This window comes from Spinacia oleracea, chromosome 1 (genome assembly GCF_020520425.1).
Source record: "Spinacia oleracea cultivar Varoflay chromosome 1, BTI_SOV_V1, whole genome shotgun sequence".
NCBI lineage: Eukaryota > Viridiplantae > Streptophyta > Magnoliopsida > Caryophyllales > Amaranthaceae > Spinacia > Spinacia oleracea.
This window is the reverse complement of record NC_079487.1, coordinates 118,950,583-118,969,533: the sequence shown is the minus strand read 5'-3', so window position 1 is coordinate 118,969,533 and position 18,951 is coordinate 118,950,583. Positions and strand designations below refer to the sequence as shown.

The 18,951-nt window shown below is 37.3% G+C and overlaps 3 protein-coding genes and 1 non-coding gene across 7 annotated transcripts; 3 read left to right on the top strand and 1 right to left on the bottom strand.

Annotated features, from left to right (window-relative positions):
• The first annotated feature begins 865 nt into the window (after nt 1–865).
• On the top strand, nt 866–8,984 carry LOC110799846 (probable plastid-lipid-associated protein 8, chloroplastic). The gene is made up of 5 exons (XM_022005114.2): nt 866–1,180; nt 3,050–3,109; nt 7,056–7,179; nt 8,464–8,643; nt 8,727–8,984. The coding sequence occupies exons 1-5, from the start codon at nt 938–940 to the stop codon at nt 8,912–8,914; spliced, it is 795 nt and encodes a 264-aa protein (XP_021860806.2). The 5' UTR covers nt 866–937; the 3' UTR covers nt 8,915–8,984.
• A 1,833-nt stretch (nt 8,985–10,817) lies between these two features.
• LOC110799854 (uncharacterized) lies at nt 10,818–14,601 on the top strand. Of its 4 annotated transcripts, XM_056841871.1 has the most exons (4): nt 10,818–11,039; nt 11,588–11,770; nt 12,425–12,564; nt 14,141–14,601. In XM_056841871.1, the coding sequence occupies exons 2-4, from the start codon at nt 11,721–11,723 to the stop codon at nt 14,374–14,376; spliced, it is 426 nt and encodes a 141-aa protein (XP_056697849.1). In that variant the 5' UTR covers nt 10,818–11,039; nt 11,588–11,720; the 3' UTR covers nt 14,377–14,601. The 4 variants fall into 4 exon arrangements, 1 of the variants encoding a protein (XP_056697849.1); XR_008932116.1 differs by lacking the exons at nt 11,588–11,770; nt 12,425–12,564 and adding an exon at nt 12,993–13,357 and having other exon boundaries at nt 14,141–14,279; XR_008932115.1 differs by lacking the exons at nt 10,818–11,039; nt 11,588–11,770 and having other exon boundaries at nt 12,993–14,283.
• Nucleotides 14,602–15,184: 583 nt separating this feature from the next.
• On the top strand, nt 15,185–15,257 carry TRNAK-CUU (transfer RNA lysine (anticodon CUU)). The gene has a single exon. It is a non-coding gene; the product is annotated as a tRNA-Lys (tRNA).
• Nucleotides 15,258–16,235: 978 nt separating this feature from the next.
• On the bottom strand, nt 16,236–18,899 carry LOC110799853 (leucine-rich repeat extensin-like protein 4). Its single transcript, XM_022005121.2, has one exon. The coding sequence runs from the start codon at nt 18,753–18,755 to the stop codon at nt 16,500–16,502; it is 2,256 nt and encodes a 751-aa protein (XP_021860813.2). The 5' UTR covers nt 18,756–18,899; the 3' UTR covers nt 16,236–16,499.
• Nucleotides 18,900–18,951: the final 52 nt, after the last annotated feature.

The window sequence follows — 18,951 nt, the reverse complement described above, 5'->3', positions numbered from 1 at the left end:
TGACACGACCTTTATATTGGTGTGTTAGCTTGTATAACTAGCTGGTGCAAATTTTTTTAAAACATCAGGGGCTTGATCGAATAACCTCGACGGAAGATTCTTTCCGCATCTCAATGCCTCTCCTGCCATGCCGAGCTTACAACTACCTAGTGCCGTTCGGGCCAATTTTGTATTCGCCTGACCCAATTTCTATCGTTAGAGCAACTTCAACTGGTTAAAAAAAGGACGTGCTCACGAAAAGTAAAAACACATGAGAATGTAGCCAATTGTTGGTAAATTAATGACATAAGCAACTATCAAGATCTTGAAGCTATTTTGAGTAGATAACTTAAAATCTTATTGGATATTGAATAATTTATTTTGATTCAAATAAATAAACTAAATACCTTGTTGCCAACCAATGTAAAACTTTGTAAATTAAATTATTTTCTGTATTTTACAAAATTAAAAAATAAAATATAAAAATCACGAAAAGTAACATCATTATTTTTTTTTTTTTTTTTTTTGTGTGCAAATGGGCCACAATGACGAAAATAAAAATCGATCTTATGATCACCTGGAACCAGGAGAGAAGCCTCTAACGAACTGAGCTATCTCATACTCTCAAAAGTAGCATCATTGAAGTTGCTAAGTTAACGTTAATTGTTAACCTGTGTTCCAAATGACTAGTGTGCCCTTATTAAAGTTGCTAAGTTAACGTTAATTGTTAACCTGTGTTCCAAATGACTAGTGTGCCCTTATTAAAGAGATTTTAAGCGGTTAATTAAGATCCAAGTGCCGAAAGTGGGTCCTAAAACCGATTACCCATCTAACGTGGCATCTCGACAATCACCAAATCCAGCAATTTTCTCTCTCCTCCGTAACCAATACTCCAATAGTCCATTACCAACAAGTCAACAATCACCACTATCCGAGTATCTGCTACTACACTTCTGCCATGGCTGCTTCTGCTACAGCTACTGCTACTGCTACTGCTTCTTCGTCAACTCTGTTCTCTACCTTCGAACCTCAATTTTCTCTCTCCTCCAAGGGGTCCCACTTCCACTCCACTCTTTCTCTTCCACGCCATCGACTCCGCCTCCCTAACCACCCTCTCAGGGTTTCCGCCTCCGTATCGTCGTCTGCGGCTCCCGTGGTTCAAAATTCTCCCGGTGATTTTGTTTCCTCCATTTTATCCAAGGTTTGAATTGTCTTCACTGTTTATTTCATTTTGTCTTTTCATTAGTGTATTAAGTATCGCATTTGTCCAATTCATGTGGTAAATCGGTTGATTTTGTTACTCTGTTGATTATTTGAAATGCAATTTGATTTAGTAGTAGCGGTTTTGATCAACCTATGTTACTCCGACTATTCAATTTACTTAGTATCTGTTTCGGATTCTGGACACTTGACCTTCATTTTCGGGCCGACATCAATGCACTATTTTCGTAAAATGACGGTGTCTTACACTTGTACACATACCTGTGTGGCCCTGTTACGCACTTCTGGCCAAGTCCCGAGTACCTAACATGGAGGGAAGAAAGAATAAGTGGAAGAGAAGGTGGAAAATAGAGAGATTAGTGATAGGATTTTGGGAAAAACTGAAAATATAATTTTTGTATTAATTATTGAATAAGCTTATTACAGTATTTATAGTTAAGTAGTGTTCTAGAATGTGCTGTAGTTTGTTACTACAAGCACCTGATTCTTAGGGAATCAGTAATGCTGACGTGTAGCTTAGTCAGCAGTAGTTAGTTAGACTAAAGCTGTGCTTGCATTACATGTAGCAGCATTACATATAGCAGTAATCTAACAATTAGTGTTTAACTAGTAATCGACTCAAGCCAAGCTCGGAATGTTGTTTATGGAGTATAAGAAAATGCCACTTTTTGTTGTTTTTGCTTTAAATTTGTATATTTAAGATTTTAAATCCCCAAAGCCAGTTCAATATTTGGACAACATCAGTCTTTTTCAAAAATAATCTAGGAAGATTATCTAATTTTACATTTAAAAGATAAATCATGCTATTTGACGAAAGTTACAGCAAAATAACAAACTGTTGATATAAGCAAAACAAAACTTAATTCTCAGTATAAGCAAGTTGTTGATGTATGAAAAACAAAAGAAATTCATACGAACAACCTTACAAAGAATTGTGGATGGACATCCAAGCTCCTCAATCATTATAAGAAGACGACGATATGATGGAAAAGTTAAGTTCATAGTTGTCCTTTTAAGGTCACTTCTTGTTTAACCTTGTGTGTACAATATGAATCTTTTTGTGGCTCGTCATATGAAGGTGAAGGCTTAATCGGAATAAGTATCATGTAGCCTAAAGGGATATGGTTGCTAAAGTATGACCCTTGTATTAGAGATGCCAGTGATTTCTAATGGAGTGAACAAACTGATTAGGGATCTCAACCATAGGAACGGTTTGAGATCTTGTAATGAATTCAACAATGATTTTTTTGAATTAATGTATGGTTTTCATTTTCTTTTTGAACGATTCTGTCAAAAGTAATGGCAAGGAGCTAACCTGATATATTAGTCTTCTGCAATCAGGTAGTCTGAAGTAGTTACATAGGTTGTTAACAGTTTTGCCAACTTTTAAGGGAACAGTTAATTAGTTGTGTGTTGGAGGGAGGATTAATTAAGAATCTGATTGTTTTAGCTTTTGATTTGTATAAATAGCTACATCTGTTTGTTTTAGCTTTTGATTTGTATAAATAACACGTCTTGAAATTTTTGTAAAATAAAAAAACCCTCTCATCTTGAAAGTCAATAAGAATTCTGTTTCTCATCTCTTTTCTGAACACTCTCTACCTCTCTCTCTTAATTCTGTATTCTTTAGGCATCTTTGACATATCCCAGCAGTTGAGCTTGGCTCTTGCATCAAGTTATGTCATATAATTTTCATTTCTTAGGCCCATTTGTTCAGTTCATTTCATCTGAATTTCATTCTTGTTTAAACTGATAAGAATATGAGTATTTGAACTTATTGGTCTTTTTTTTGAACTTGTCTGCTTGGGTTAATTGAACTAATTTGGAGTTTTTGTATTTGAGGTGAAAGATCAAAGCCAGATTTTCTCGCAATGATTCCGGTGATCTTGTCTCCTCCATTCTCTCAAAGGTTTGAATTTGCTTCTCTGTTCTTCCCTCTTTTTTAATGATGCTTTTCTAGCATGAGGAAATGCATTTGTGTAATTGCATGGTCTGTTTTATCTAGAAAATCGGGCGAGTTCTGTATTTGTGTGTAGATGAGCTCTTTTGATTGCAGCAATGATATTTCAAAAAGCAATTTGATCTGAACATATGGTTTTATTAAGCAACTGATTTTGATTATTTGTTAAGAACAGTGAGATATGAATGTAGTTTAAGCATGGGGGAAGAAAGCGAAGAAGCAAAGAAGAATAAAAGTATATAACAGTCCTTAAGTTAAGTGTTTCTTGTAATTTGATCTCTCACCAAACACAAAATACCTAAAAAACTCCTGACTGTTATCACTTCAATAGCAAACGGATGATACATGCAAAACAAAAATGAAGTTGATCTTTCACTTTTTACATATTGAAAAGTACAAACCTCAACTCTATTTCTGGTTGTGTTTGGTTTGATGGAAAAAGTTTTGAACCGGATTGTGTTTTCTATGTAATGTATGGTTCTATCTTCTATGATAAATTGATAATCCATTTTCAAACTTCATTTATCTTGTTTGGTTCCCTACTAGAAATTTTGGAGAGGAAAGGAAGAATGGGGAGGGAAATGTGGCTCACCACCCTCTTCCATCAGAAAACGCCTTAAACTCCTCTATATGAACTAAACATACTGATAACTTAGTGCAGGAAGCCATAGGAAAAGTTTGAGATTTTGAAATTGAACGTACCTATGAAATTGATGATCCAGGGAGGCAGGGATTGATAAAAAAAAAAAGTTTTTTAGCGTGGACAAATTCTGTCCAAACTAACTTCTTCTGGACTAAATTTTGGGTTGCTTTCATTTCACCTAAATTTCTTTTATTTGAAGTTATCCGAACTTATCGGCTCTTATTTGAACTTTTTGACCAATCATTTGACTTACTCTTGCTTAATTTTGGTTGTAAAGGAATTTTGTAGCCATCGTCTGAACTTCTTGAACTTATTGGCCCTTCCCACAGTTGACTTTGGCACTCCCTGTTACAGCACAGTTCTCCTTGCTTTATTCATAAGGAGTGCCAAAACCAATCCGAGGAAGTGGGGAGGGCCAGAATCAGTTCCCAATATTTCTGGCAGCATTGTGTGCATGCTGATTATCAGCGAGATTATAAGCACGTAAATTGTTTTTTCATATATTGTTCAAGAAAGATTCTTGGTACTTCTTTTTCGCATTACAGCAATATCAATGAAGTATTTTGTACTCTGGATTTACTCTGTGACAACACGTTCATCCTTATGAAGAACTCAGTACTTTCCCATTTTCTGTTTTGAGCATTTAACAGTTCATTTTCTGCTGACCAAACTGGATTATATGTGATGCATCATCTGCAATTAAATTGAGCTCAAATACCGAAAGTGAAAATTTGCACACTATTCAAGTTTGCGAGGTAGCGGTGTTAGATACATGGTCAAAGGGTGGGAGTTCTCAGCATCTACACCCAATAATTTCCTTAATAAATTCAACGGATTTTTCATGAAATACCCCGAGTTTTTCCTTAATTCACCAAATGCCCATCACGTTTCAATAATTCATAAAATACCCCTCACAAATAACTTAATACCCCAAATACCCATCCATGACGTCATCATCCTTAATTAACTCAATTACCATCGAGGAGACAAGAAATGTTGGAACCTGGTGTTAGATACAAATTAGAGGATCTGATAATTAGCTATCCTGAGTAAAAAGACTGGGAGTTGTTATTCGGATGGAACACGTACAAGAAGGGGGTGAATTGTAATTTGGAACTTGCTTCTAACTTTTTGCGGAATTATAAAAGAAACTTAAAAGCAAGTATATAAAATAATGCAAGAGAGAATTTAGCGTTGAAATCTTCTTGAAAATTATCAAGAAGACAAAACCACAACCACGGGGGATTTTAACGACGAGCTCTCATTCATCAAGCGAACGACCCTGTTACTAACTTAATTGGAAACTCTATCAACCCAAGTTCCCCGTGAACTTAGGATCCCATACAAAGAGTATAACATTCACGCTCAGTTGTGTTTAATACTCTCTCAAGACTTTACTCAAAGCCTTTCCAAATACAATAGGAACTCACTCAAGTTCCTAACCCAAACTTGTTACTATATATGAGAAGCGTAGAAGAACTGTAAAGAAACAAGAACTTTAGTGTAGGAACTGAAGGAACTTGGAACCGAGGAACTGACTCATAAACGTGGAACAAATACATTTTCTTTAATTACCTTCCACGTAAACCAGACTCTGTGGAATGACTGAGAAGTCAGGCACCTTGGAATGAATGTTAAGATCCTCTTTTATAGTGTTGGAACTCCTAACTGCTTTCCCCATAATCTCTTCAACTAACAGCCATATTCCCATGTTCCTAGGCATGTACCCATGACCTCTATAGTTGATGAGAACGTGGTATATGAACGTGGATATAATGTACTTGGGGAACAAACCAATACCAAGTAATGCATCCTAGTTTCTAGGCGTGATCCTAACATCAATAACTAATATGTCAGTTATATTAAACGTGATATATTAAATGTGATTTAATAACTGATTTCATAGGATTCTCAAGTTAATAGGAACCTACCTAATTAATCTACTGATAAACGTAAATTAATATTTGACTAACCTAGGATACCCAAATTAATAGGATTCTAATTAATTAATTAGTTAATTCCAAGATACCCAACTTAATAGGACTCTAATTAATTAACTAATTAATTCCAAAATATAAAACATATTTATCTTATTAAGAATCCTAGACTTAGTCAATTACCTATTTATTTAAGGACTTTTAATCAAATTAAAACTCTTAAATAAACTATCCTAAATCACGTTTATATTCTAAACTTACTGACAATTAGATTAATGCATACTGCCATTATATTTAGGATGCAGACCTAGTTCCTAGACACGAGTTCCACTGACACGAGTTCTACGAGTTCCTTTTGATACCTTGTTCCATTACCTTTCACGTTTCCACATACTCACATGAATCCTAGAAAATAAACTCTTGTTTCTTGTCTTCATGTTTCATGTTGCTTCGCATGTTGGTTGTTCCTCAGGAACAAGTGCTCCGCATGTTGGTTGTTCCTCGGGAACAAGTGCTCCTCATATTGGTTGTTCCTCGGGAACAAGTGCTCCTCATATTGGTTGTTCCTCGGGAACAAGTGCTCCTCATATTGGTTGTTCCTCGGGAATTGGTTGTTCCTCGGGAACAACTGCTTCTCTTTCGGGATTCCTCGGGAACAAGTGCTCCTCATATTGGTTGTTGCTCAAGAACAAGTGTTCCTCGGGAACAATGGTTGATCCTCAGGAACAACTGCTTCTCTTTCGGGATTCCTCTAGCTCATCTGGAGTTTCAGTTCTTCCGCGGGAACTTTATAACTCACAGCTTCTCTAGAGTTCATCCTTGGGAACTGCTCTGCAATTTCAGCTCTGGATTTTATGCTTCTTTGTTATAAGCATCTTACAATCACCAACTTCCAGTAAGCTTTATTATTGATGACTTGGGCACAACTATTCATTAATGATCCTTGCACACATACAACTTGAAAACCACGTTAGTTGATTACTTTAGTTTGTCATCATCAAAACCATATTGGCTCAACAGGAGTCCTTTATGTTACAATTGCATAAAGTGCCTTCAGGGATGTAATTCATGTAAATGTTAATAACAAACCCCTGGCCTGTGCTTTATGGGTATGACCATACAACCCAGAAACTTTCTCAAGTAGATGTTGTCCGGAGTATATACCTATATCTTATTCTCAGTGTATTCTGTATTTGTCGTAGTCCTTCCTTTTCTAATGAGATATTATCTTATTTTGCAGCTATCTTTTGTGAGCTTATTTTATGGTAAGCTGTACAGTTTGGTGGTAATGGTTTTAAGTTTAACTCTCTTACAGGTCACTGAAACAGATCGAGGTGTTTTACTAACTAGAGAAGAGCACAAGGAAGTTGGCGAAATTGCTGAAGAACTTCAGAAATATTGTGTTGATGCTCCAGTAAAATGCCCCCTCATTTTTGGAGGTAAATACATTTAGGAATCTCTAGCACAGTTTATACATTTAGTATTATTTTTCTTAGAACATTAGTTTGGTATTCAGTCTTCTGAGCGTCCTGTGAATGAAAGTCTAGTACTTTGTCTTGTATTGCTATTGATGTTCCAGTGTAATTGTTGAAAATATGTCCAGTGACATACTTCTCTGGGCTTTTGGGGAAAAGCTGATATGATGCTTGTCATTTTGTAGCCTTTAGAGGCTTAGACCAAGAGAACGTCTGACCTTGAGGGACCCTTGAATGTTAGATATCTTAATCAATATCAACCAAAACATCTGTTGCACCAGCAACTAGCCTTTCACACATTCTACTGTTTTGCATGAAATACCATGCAGAAGCTGAAGATATCCACTAAACCGCAGAATTTAGTGCTGTACTTCTCCGCGATAGGGTAACTTATCTAGCTTGGTTTTGGGGCTTTTGAGCGTTTCTCGATTTTAGAGATTCAAAGTAATTGTTTTAATCTGTAAAAAAAAAGTTCTGATTGAAGATTGCTTAATCTACTTAATTTGTACTCCCTTAAAGCAACACCAAACCACAAATCTGGTAATTTCTGAGCATCACGTGCACACCCCAGGAAGGAAAATTAGAAAGATTACTGCAATAATAAGCTTCTCATTACATTAGATGAACGGCTTGCTACTGTTAATATGATCAGTCTTGTAACCGTCAAAAGTTCCTTCAAAAATCTTCTTATTCCTAGGTGACATAAAATTATCTCAGATACATACATACCAAGTATCTGGCGAACCTCCTGTTTCTTTTTGCATGCTTTTGCTACTTTTGAGTAGTTGAGCATCAAAAGGCTGTATACCTCTATGAATTTGCAGCAAAACCAACAATCTCCCCCATATACTAGAAGAACAGTGCCATTTAGAGAAAATATTATCTATACTTTCAAAAGAAATGCAGTTCAGTTCACTTTTAAAGTGTGATGTGTATGCTAATCCTGCATTCCTCCTTTGGCTTGAGCCTTCTGTACTTGTGGCGTAACAAATTCTTAGATGCCTGTCATACTATGAGAGGTCAATTGTAAGTATTGATTTACATATTAAACTGTCTGACTAAGAATTTTAGAAGGAAGAAGAGGGAAGCGGAGAGGAGAGGAACTCAAAACTGTTAATGGGTTGCCTCACTCTTCCTCCAAATCCCAGTCAATTCAAAAATCAAAACACTATGTTAATCTAGTTATATGCTTCTAGTGACTGACTGATTGGTATGCAAAGTCAATTGAGTAACTTGTTTATGTTGCAGATTGGGATGTGGTTTACTGTTCGAATCCAACTTCACCCGGTGGTGGCTACCGAAGTTCAATAGGGCGTCTTGTGTTTAAGACAAACGAAATGGTTCAAGTTGTTGAAGCTCCTGATACTGTGAGGAACAAGGTGTCCTTTTCTGCGTTTGGGTTCCTTGACGGAGAGGTATCTTTGAAAGGTTAGTCTGAATAAACTGACTCATGAGGCCAAAGCTTAACTGAAAATTCTCATGTACGAATTCCAAATTTCTCATATGTATAGGTAAGCTGATAGCTTTGGATGAGAGGTGGATTCAAGTTATTTTCGAAGCACCCGAATTGAAGGTTGGAGGGTTCGAGTTTCAGTATGGTGGAGAAAGTGAGGTGAAGCTGCAGATTACGTATGTAGATGAGAAAATCAGGTTGGGGAAGGGTTCTAGAGGATCATTGTTTGTTTTCCAAAGACGTTAACTACTCTCATTATGTATATTCATCTCCATTTGCCAATTTATACACAATCCCAAGAAATATTGTGCTGTGATTTCGTGTGATATTTTAGCTATATAAGTATGAATCAATGATGCTGCAGAAACACTTGGGTTTGTCATTTCTGATGCACAAGTCCATTCTGAAAGTAAAATGATCAAACTTACAAACAGATTTGTCTAAAAAATCTGTGAAAGTTATCATAAACCGAGCTACGATCAGAAGCAATTGTCATCGTAGCCTTCAAACACGATATGGATTTGAATCAGGAATGTTAGTCCTGCACTAAAACTCTGCTAATCCTTACTTGTTACATTTTCCTCCCTTCCATTTTATTTGTAAATTAATAAGTTTACATTTTCATTGAGACCTAATTAATAAGTTTACTGGTACAGTATGTCATAAAAAAAAGTGCAAGAGGTTATGCATTTTTTTTTATTTTGAAAAATACTGGTACTACTTTGTATGAGTATAATCCTTCCTCCGCTTCTTTTTACTTCAAACATTTTGTTTTTTTTGTTTACGTTTGTCAATGCATCACCATAATTGCTATATTAAATTATCGATAAATTAAAATTAGGAAAATTTGCCAAAAACAACCTTTTATAACCATTTTTTGGCAAAAAACAACCTTTTATAATTTTTTTTGCAAAAACAGACGTAAAACTAAAAATAATTTGCAAAAGACAGCCTTTTCCCATTTTCAGGCGTTGACCTCAAATTTTCCGGCTTGACTTTCACGTTTTTACTTCTTGCACCCACTTCCCTCCCCTTTTCTCACTTATACCCATTTCAAGCCAAAATAAAACCCAAAATTTACACTTTCCCTCCCTTCTCTCTGTTCTTCATCCTCGTTGTTCATCCTCCCCCACAAAAAAATTCCTCTCTTCTTGCTTTATCATTTGATTGAATTGATAGTTACTGCTATACTAAGTGATTTTTGAGACTCTACAACTAATTTTTGGTAAGTTTTGTTCATTAATTTTGCCTAATTTCAATGTAGGAAAGTTAGGATTTTTTGCCCCAAATTTCTGAATTGATTCGGTTTTTGTTGAAGGAATTGCAGGACCATGGCTCCTTTGAATGAAGTTAGGTGTGGATATGGTTTTCCTGTAGCAAAGAGGACCGCGTGGACTCATGAAAACCCGAGAAGGAAGTTCGTGCCTTGCAAATTCTACAATCCCGAAAATTTAACCCAAAAATGGAAAAAAAATACACTTCAATAATTTAAGTAGTTGAGTGAGGTGACGTTTGAATGAGGATGACTTACCGCATTCAATGAAGCTTCATTGATGGTGGAGCTACGTTAATGGCGACAGAGATATTAAAAGGTTTTCTCAGATTTTTTTTAAAGGTTTTAAGTATTTCCCATTTATATGCCAGGAAAAGGGAGGGAAAATGGTGCACTTACTGAAAAACAAAGGCACGTGCCCTGCACGTGAGAGTCAAGCCGGAAAATTTGAGGTCAACGCCTGAAAACGGGGAAAGGCTGTCTATTGCAAATTATTTTTAGTTTTAGGTCTGTTTTTGCAAAAAAAATTATAAAAGGTTGTTTTTTGCAAAAAAAATGGTTATAAAAGGTTGTTTTTGGCAAATTTGCCTTAAAATTATAAAAATTACATTAACACGAATTTAACAAGATCCCATCTGAATATATTTTTCCTTAAATAAAACTAATAAAAAATAGACAAAACTAATAAAAAAATAAACAAACAATATGTAAATAGTGTAAAAAATACGAAATAAATTGTTCCAACTATAAAGAAACGAAGGGAGTAGTTTTCTTTCGGGTTAACCCGGCAACCCATCAGGTTAGACATGACTTGAGAACTCGTACCGGAAAGTACGACTACGTGATGGGGAGTGATGTAAAAGTGGAACGGATGGTTCTGGAAAGCAATTGATTTTGGATAGTTTCTGGAAACTACTTCACTTCAAAAAAAAAAAAAAGCTCCCCTCATTTCTCTCGCCGATTTCTTTCCTTCTGGAGACCTCCATTTCCAATTCCTACTCTCTCTCACTCTTCAACCTTTGTTCTCCTCTCCCGTTTTTCGTGAAACATCATTTGCTATTGTCATTGCAATCTTCTGCAAGCTTTTATCAGCCTAAGGTATGTCTAATTTCATCAATTTAGTTCCTTTTTGTTCTGAATTTTGAATTTCTTTTTAAATTTCGCGCAATTTCTTCCAATATCTGGATATCTAGCAGTTATGTGTTTAAGTATTACTAGTTACACCATCTTTTTTCACGAACTTCTTGTCATTTGTTTTGGAAATTCTAGGGTTCTGGTTGATTGTTGTAATTTTGAGTTCTCATCCGCCCATTGAGTTCTTATGCATGATCAAATTGCATTTGGGCCGATGCACTTATTTGAAAAATTAGGGGAAATGAGAATCGATTGCTGAACTATGCGTTTTTATTCAAAAATTTATTATATCATGTGTTTCTTACTGAATTCGGAGCTCACGGAACACTACAGTGAGCTCGAGCAAGTGGGAAATCTAAAATGAGAGAAAACTTACATTCGATCTTAACATAGTGACGGAGTTCTATTGTAGATCTTAGCTGGTCTTTACAAGAATTTGCACCTTCTGTATTTTTACGTCGTGTTTCTCATTTGATCCTCATTTAAAGGTAATGGTACTTGATTGCGTGAAGGTATTGATTTGGAAAATTAAGACAAGGTGGGATACAAAAAAGACAATTGTGGGAGATTATCTGTTACTTCGATTACAGAGTCAACAAAGTGTCTGCTTAGTGCTCAAGGTTGATACAAGAAGTTTTAGGTTCCATGTGTTGTGTGTTGAGCTTCAAAGTAATCCCATTTACCATCGTAGATTGGTAGGTACTCTTTTGCTGGATGTAGTGTATAATACTATAATCACTAACCATGTAAGTTTGAAACTGTTATCCTGGTCGACAGTTCTAGGCGTTCTAGCTATTCTGCATGATAGGGAAACAACAGGGTGGGATGACAAAGGTTCAAGTTTGAAGCTCATTCACTTATTAGTGGTTTTTAGTTTTAAGATCAGCTACCATGGTCAGTGATTATGTTATGTTTGACAAAAAGAAATATTTGGTTTGGATATACCAAGTATTTGTGGTTGATTTTCTGAAATGCATGCATATTGAGATGTATTTTAAACTGTCAATGTTTGGAATGTCATTCAATATAAGAGGGAAGCTGGAAGAAAGGGATGTTAAATGTGGAGTATGCAGAGGGAAATTATGTGAATAGTTGGACAAATTTCAATCAAGTCATTGTGATTCGGACGAACTGTAACTTGAACATTTTTCATAAATATCGTGTCGTGTCTTTAAGATCGAAATGTGAAAGGAGAACATATCACACGAAAGCAATTTACCAAAGTGATTATGGTCAGGGGTCTACTGTTTTTGTTGGAGGCGCCGGGGGGGGGGGGTTTGTTGTGATGAACGTGAGACATTGTATCTTGGTCAGGGTTGAGAATTAACTCCTGCTTTTGGAATATGTAGGATGTCGGAATATGAAAATGTTGTTGCTGAAAAGTTGAGGTTAAAAGGAAAACTGCTTGATGTGAAAGCAAGTGGAATTACGAAGAAAAAGAAACAGAGGAAGCATTTTAAACAGTTTTCCACTGAAATTAACAGCTCAGGTAAATTGCCATACTTTCCCACCTCATTTTACACTAGTAGTTTGAGCAATGAACGGATAGCCCGTTGAATAATATGGCATATTTTTGTCTTGAATTGGAGAATTGTCATTTATGTCAGTAGCAAATCGCAACGGTGTACATGATAAATCACCGATTTTAACAGAAAAAGGTATAATTGAACTCTGATCACCTGGAAGCCCTAAATGAAAAGGAGAGAGGGAATTCTTAGCTACACGGTGCTGTATGTTTCACCTTATTCAAACAAATATAGTAGTGTATCTTCTTACTTCAAAGACATATTTTGAGAATTTTGTTATGCAGTGCATTGATGTATTTTGAATTCTTCGATGAACCATGGTGCTAATATCTTTATGATTGTCAAATATAATTTGTCACCCTTCACTTCTGAATCATTCTTATCTTATTAGGATTGAAGTGGAGATTGAAGAAAGAGGAAAATCAGTTCTAGTAACTAATTTCACCATCTCTCACATTGCAGTATACCACTATACAATCATACCTACCTGAGTAGTGCCCTTTCGATATTATCCTGACATTGACAACAGATGGATATGCTGCAAACCTGTAACTCGATGTCAAACTTGTATTCTTCCTAAGCATGCAACAAATTGGTGCTTCCGTTGATTCATTGAAAATCCATTTTCCATTGTCTACCAAATGGATATTGGTTCCTTGATGGCCATTGACCAGTATGATGATGCTACCCACCCATATTCCGATGTTTACCCAAGAAACCACTGCCTCCAATTGGTTCAATGAAACAACTTGCTAGGTTTGCTCGTTTCTCAATTTTTATCTCGTTACTTTGGGTTAATTTATCGAATGTTTCACAATTTAGTTTAGCTATGATTCTACGTAAACTGTTTCATTTCGTTAAGTTTGCCTGTTTTTTGTGCCTTCAAGTGTGGATATGTGTGTGCGTGTGGGGTGGGGGGGAGGGGGGAGGAGGAGAGGGAGGATGCCCTTAAAGAATTCCAGGTATGCTAGGAGATAATATTTTTGTCAATGGGGGCTATGGCTAATGGTAGCCTCACAACTTTCTACTTTCTAATATTCCACAATAACTGGAACTGAGCTGTGGAAGTTCCTTTCTGATGGAAAATATCAGTTTAGGTTATTAACTTAAATTTCCTGGGTTGATCTTCTTAGATGTTGCTCCTTTCTGGTTCGATTAGTGACAATGACGATCTCCTACGACGATTCATGTTAGCCGACACCAAATCATTTTGGGACTAAGGCTTTGTTGTTGTTGTTGATCTTCTTAGATGTTAAACCAATCACGTAGTTGGTTTTTTGCTTGAAGCTAAGCTGGAGTGCGTGCCAGTTCATTCGTACCTGCAGAAATTCCATCTTTTTCATTTAGTTGGTTATGAATTTGCAGTATGAGAAAGTGTACAATACTGAAAAGGTTATTTCCCCCTTTGAATAAAGGGATAAAAGGAATATTTGCTTGATATTTGTGGCCTACTGTTGTGTCCTTTTGACTGGATTAGGCATTGTCATTGCTATGCTTTGCATAAATGGACTCAAGCTGGAAAGAATTGGTTTTTGACAGATATTATGAAGATAAATACTGAGAACAACGCGGATGGTGGCAACCAAATGGAAGCTAGATATGATGAACGACTCACACTCGCTGAGAGACGATACTTGGAGCAGTGGAAGCAACTTGAAATAAGACGGTTACTCAATAGAGCTAACGAGTCACACCGTGACCGTGTTCAAAGATTTAACGAGTACCTGGCGAACTTAAGTGAACACTATGACATGCCGAAAGTGGGGCCGGGTTAAGTTGTGTAACAACATTGTTTAGACTTGTATAAGTATTAGGGGATTATTAGATTTAGGATTCTGTTTGGTTATTAAGATTTTATGACAGGACAGCAAATCCTGCCATATTATGCAGCTGGTGTTGTAGAATCAGATTCAGATTGTATGAGAGTCAGCAAACATGTTTGAGAATTGTTACCATATTTGTTGCTGGATTTATGATATTTCTTAATCCTTGTTGATTGATGCCATTTGTTTAGCAGATTTTTGTTCAAGATATATTTTTTTCGCATTCATCAGGTGCAGGAAATGCAAATTGCAGCGAGTGTGAAGACACATGTTACATTTAGGGAGTCCGACTAATTTCCTAACAGTTACTAATGTCACGAAAAATAAGATCATGTCATTGATATATAGCAATAACAATAATGGGGTAAACATTTATAGCAGAACACATGCATCGGATGACAAAAGGAAACAATGTTTATACAATAATAAATTTTTCTGCTAATCATTTTATGTGCAAATTAAAGGCGGCCACATGTTACGTTCATTATCAACTAATCATAGAGCTTCTCTATTCTTTGCTCAAGGTAACATCCAAATATTTTTTGATAGCAAAAATTAATAAATTAGGACTTTAGATTCTGATTAAGGGAAATAATCAAAGTATTACTTGTAATCACGTATAGGTAGTAGTTGATCACCACAACTTCCACATATATTTTCCGGCCGGCCGGCTCTAATGATAGGTTATGATTTCGTCATTAGCATAACATGATGATTAACAACTGGTATATTTTTATTGATGTGTGACCGAGTAGACCAAGCCCGTCTAGCTCAGTTGGTAGAGCGCAAGGCTCTTAACCTTGTGGTCGTGGGTTCGAACCCCACGGTGGGCGTTGTTTTCATTTTGGGACTAAGGCTTTGTTGTTGTTGTTGTTGTTGTTGTATGACCGAGTAGATCGGTAACTTTGCAGCATATATACGGGTTAATTAAACCGGATTCGGTTTAGTTAAACATTTGAATAACAAATACCGAACATATGGAATTTGGAATCACAACCCACAGGACAATCAAGGTTTATTATGCATGGTCCGCATGGATCACCTGGAATCATTGATTGAAGTTATCTCAGAGTTGTATTATTACAAAATCTATTTGGTAAGTGGAATAATAGTACTGTAATCATATTTCTCAAGAGATCGTTTTAGGGCAATATAAATTCCAAGTGGTGGCGAATGGATTCAAACCCGAGTCCTATCATAAACAAACGTTCAGTTTTAACCAGTGTGCCAATATCTTATTATAGATAATAGATTCTATTATCGGTGTTAAGTTAGTTTCACCTTCGCAATACCTATACAAGTGGTTTAATGCCACCATTGCGTATATGGTACACCTGAGAACACAGTGGAAGACTCAATCAATACATATCCATACTCAATTAGCTAGGTTTAAATTTGAACGTTTCAAATTTTTGAAAAGAGTGGAGGGGGGTGGCCGGTGGGAGTGTGGGACTCCATACTATTATCCGTACTTGAAGGACATTAAAGTGCTTTTACTCCATGAAAAAAGTAAGAGAGCAATAGGGCAGACAACATAAATCTTGTAGCACGAGCCAACATTTAAAGTATGCAACTTCGCAGAAATCAATAGTAACACCAACATTATTGCAAGTTACAACGAGAAAATTAATTATCTGTAATAAAATAGGTATATACAATGCACGATAATAAACAGTTTTTTTTTGTTATGAATGAGATACAATAAAGGGAATACACATTGATATATTAACATAGTACAAAAAATTGTTATAGCTGTCATTGAAGAACAACTTGTATATGTGTATTTGCTGTATAATTAATAACACCAAAAGTAAAATTACGAATCTATTATTGCTAATTAATTAAACTCCCACCAAATTAAAAAAAAAAGAAAAAGAACACAAATGTATAGAGTATAGTAATTCAAAGAATCTGTCAATATTGTATTTTGAACTTCCTGACATCTTTTGGAAGAATTGTTACGACAAAATGTGATGATCAACCCCCGAGAAAATTAATGAACATATTAATTAAAACATATTACAGCAGATGATTTTTTTTGTTTTTTTTTTTACTGATAATGGGGGTGTAGGAAATTAGTAACCAGGGTAGATTGGAGGAGGAGGAGAACCGTAGGCAACACCGTAAACTGGTGGCATACGGCCGCCGTATGCCGGTGGTGGCGGTGGCGTGTGTTCTGTTGGACACTTTTCTTTAGGAGGAGGAGATTGTTGATGATGTCCTGGAGTTGATGGAGTGTACGACGGGGATGGTGAATATGTTGGAGATGATGGTGGTGTGTATGACGACGGTGATGGTGAATATGTAGGAGTTGATGGTGTTGGGTATGACGGCGATGGTGAATATGTAGGAGTTGATGGTGGTGGGAATGACGGTGATGGTGTGTATGTAGGATTTGAGGGTGGAGTGTATGTTGGTGATGGTGTATATGTAGGAGTTGATGGTGGAGAGTAAGTCGGCGATGGTGTGTATGAGGGAGTTGATGGTGGCGTGTATGTTGGCGATGGTGTATATGAGGGAGTTGATGGTGGCGTGTATGTTGGCGATGGTGTGTATGAGGGAGTTGAGGGTGGTGTATATGTTGGTGATGGTGTGTATGAGGGAGTTGAGGGTGGAGTGTATGATGACGGCGATGGAGAGTATGTAGGAGTTGAGGGTGTAGGAGTAGTGTAAGAGGGTGGAGAGCCGTATTCTACGGGTGGCGGTGTTGAATACTCAGGGGTTGTTGGAGTGTATGATGGTGGTGGCGGTGAGGAATAGTAATAATCTGGTGAAGGAGATGGTGAGTAAGGTGGAGTTGAGTACTCAGGGGTTGATGGTGGGGTGTTGTAGCTTGGTGGTTGATACGACGGGGAAGGAGTGTCGTAGCTTGGTGTGTGTGATGATGGCGACGGAGAGGGTTTGTAAGCAGGTGACGGAGTGTAGTGTGGTGGTGCTTTCGACGGAGCATCTGATGGCGGTGAATATGTGCCTGATGACGCTCCACCAAAAGACGGGGATGGCGAATAGGTAGGAGTGTACGACGGCGATGGCGAGTATGTAGGAGTGTACGACGGCGACGGCGAATAAGTAGGAGTGTACGGCGAAGGCGAATATGTAGGAGTGTAAGACGGAGCTGGTGTATAAACTGGCCTCTTAATACACCCAAATGAGTAACAATCCACAGGTGTAGCCGACGGCGAGGAACACTCCTCCGCCGACTTCTGATCCTCCTTCCCTAGGAAACAATTTTGTGATCCATCATCAGCGGCGGCACACGACGGCGCCTCGCCGGTGAAATAGTTGTGAGAGTAAGTGAAGTTTTGTAGGCTTGGAAGCGAACAAATAGTATCTGGAATAACCCCAGTAAATTTGTTGTAAGCAACATCAAGTTGCTCAACACTAATCATTCCACTAATCGTTGCTGGAAGTGACCCAGCTAAGTTGTTGTAGCTAACATCAAATACCGTTACATGTTTGAGTTGACCAATTTCCTCTGGTAAACAACCAGTAAGATTATCATTCAAAAGAATAATCTCATTTAAAGTGTACCCCATTTTCCCAATGCTTGAAGGAATACACCCTCCTAACTCATTGTTTGCCATCACCAAAACAGACACCGGTGAGTTTCCCATATTCTTGGGGATTCCATACTTGAACCGGTTGTTGTTGATGAAAAGCGCGTCAAGCGGTTTATCGAATATTGCAGGAGGAATCGGCCCTTCAAAGTCATTGAACCGGATGTCCAAATACTTCAACGAGGGTAGATTGAGTAAAGCCGGGGGAAACTTCCCAACGAACCGGTTGTTACTTACATCAAGCTCGTATAATAATGTCATTGAGCAAAACGATTTCGGAACGGTCCCACAAAACCGGTTAGAGTTAATGTGGAAGACGGCGAGATCGGATAATAACCCGATCTCGTCGGGGAGGTATCCGGCGATGTCGGCGTGGTTAAGGTCAACACTGGCAACCACCCGGGGAGGGGAGTAATCATAACCACTTCCACCACCGTAATAAGAATCCGAACTCGCATTCGGTAAAACAGCACAATAAATACCATTATAGGAACAAACATCAGTACCCACCCAGTTCCCGGTGAAATTAAACGGGTCGGATAACATGGCGTTTTTCCAAGCTTGAAGAGCAATGTAGGCTTTACGAAGGTGATCATTCTCAAATTGGAGACTAGGATCAACCGTTACGTTCTCGGGCCCGTTCATTGACTCCACCATCGGGTTGTAACTGTATTCGTCGCCATCCGCGGTCGACAAATGTAGAAGAGAGAATAATAATATGGAAAGGAGAAGAAGAAGGATGTGCGGAGATGGAGATGATGGAGAAGGAGCCATTTGTGTAAGGGGAGAAGAAGCTCAGAAGAGGCTCAATTTGTTATTGGGAATGTTTAGAAATGAAACTTGTGTTGATATAAGGCTACTTGTTGGTTTTGTTGACGTGATTTAAAATAATGTTTTTTTTTTACTGGACTATTTCAATTTGTTTTTAAAATGGATTTTATTTGGTATATTTATTGGGCTGTTGGCCTGA

Coding starts and splice junctions, on each gene's coding strand:
- LOC110799854 (XM_056841871.1), top strand. CDS start 11,721: ATGTGTTGTGTGTTGAGCTTCAAAGTAATCCCATTTACCATCGTAGAT. Junction 11,771..12,424: donor CCATTTACCATCGTAGATTG/GTAGGTACTCTT, acceptor TGGAATATGTAG/GATGTCGGAATATGAAAATG. Junction 12,565..14,140: donor CACTGAAATTAACAGCTCAG/GTAAATTGCCAT, acceptor GGTTTTTGACAG/ATATTATGAAGATAAATACT.
- LOC110799846 (XM_022005114.2), top strand. CDS start 938: ATGGCTGCTTCTGCTACAGCTACTGCTACTGCTACTGCTTCTTCGTCA. Junction 3,110..7,055: donor TCTCCTCCATTCTCTCAAAG/GTTTGAATTTGC, acceptor ACTCTCTTACAG/GTCACTGAAACAGATCGAGG. Junction 7,180..8,463: donor ATGCCCCCTCATTTTTGGAG/GTAAATACATTT, acceptor TTTATGTTGCAG/ATTGGGATGTGGTTTACTGT.
- LOC110799853 (XM_022005121.2), bottom strand. CDS start 18,755: ATGGCTCCTTCTCCATCATCTCCATCTCCGCACATCCTTCTTCTTCTC.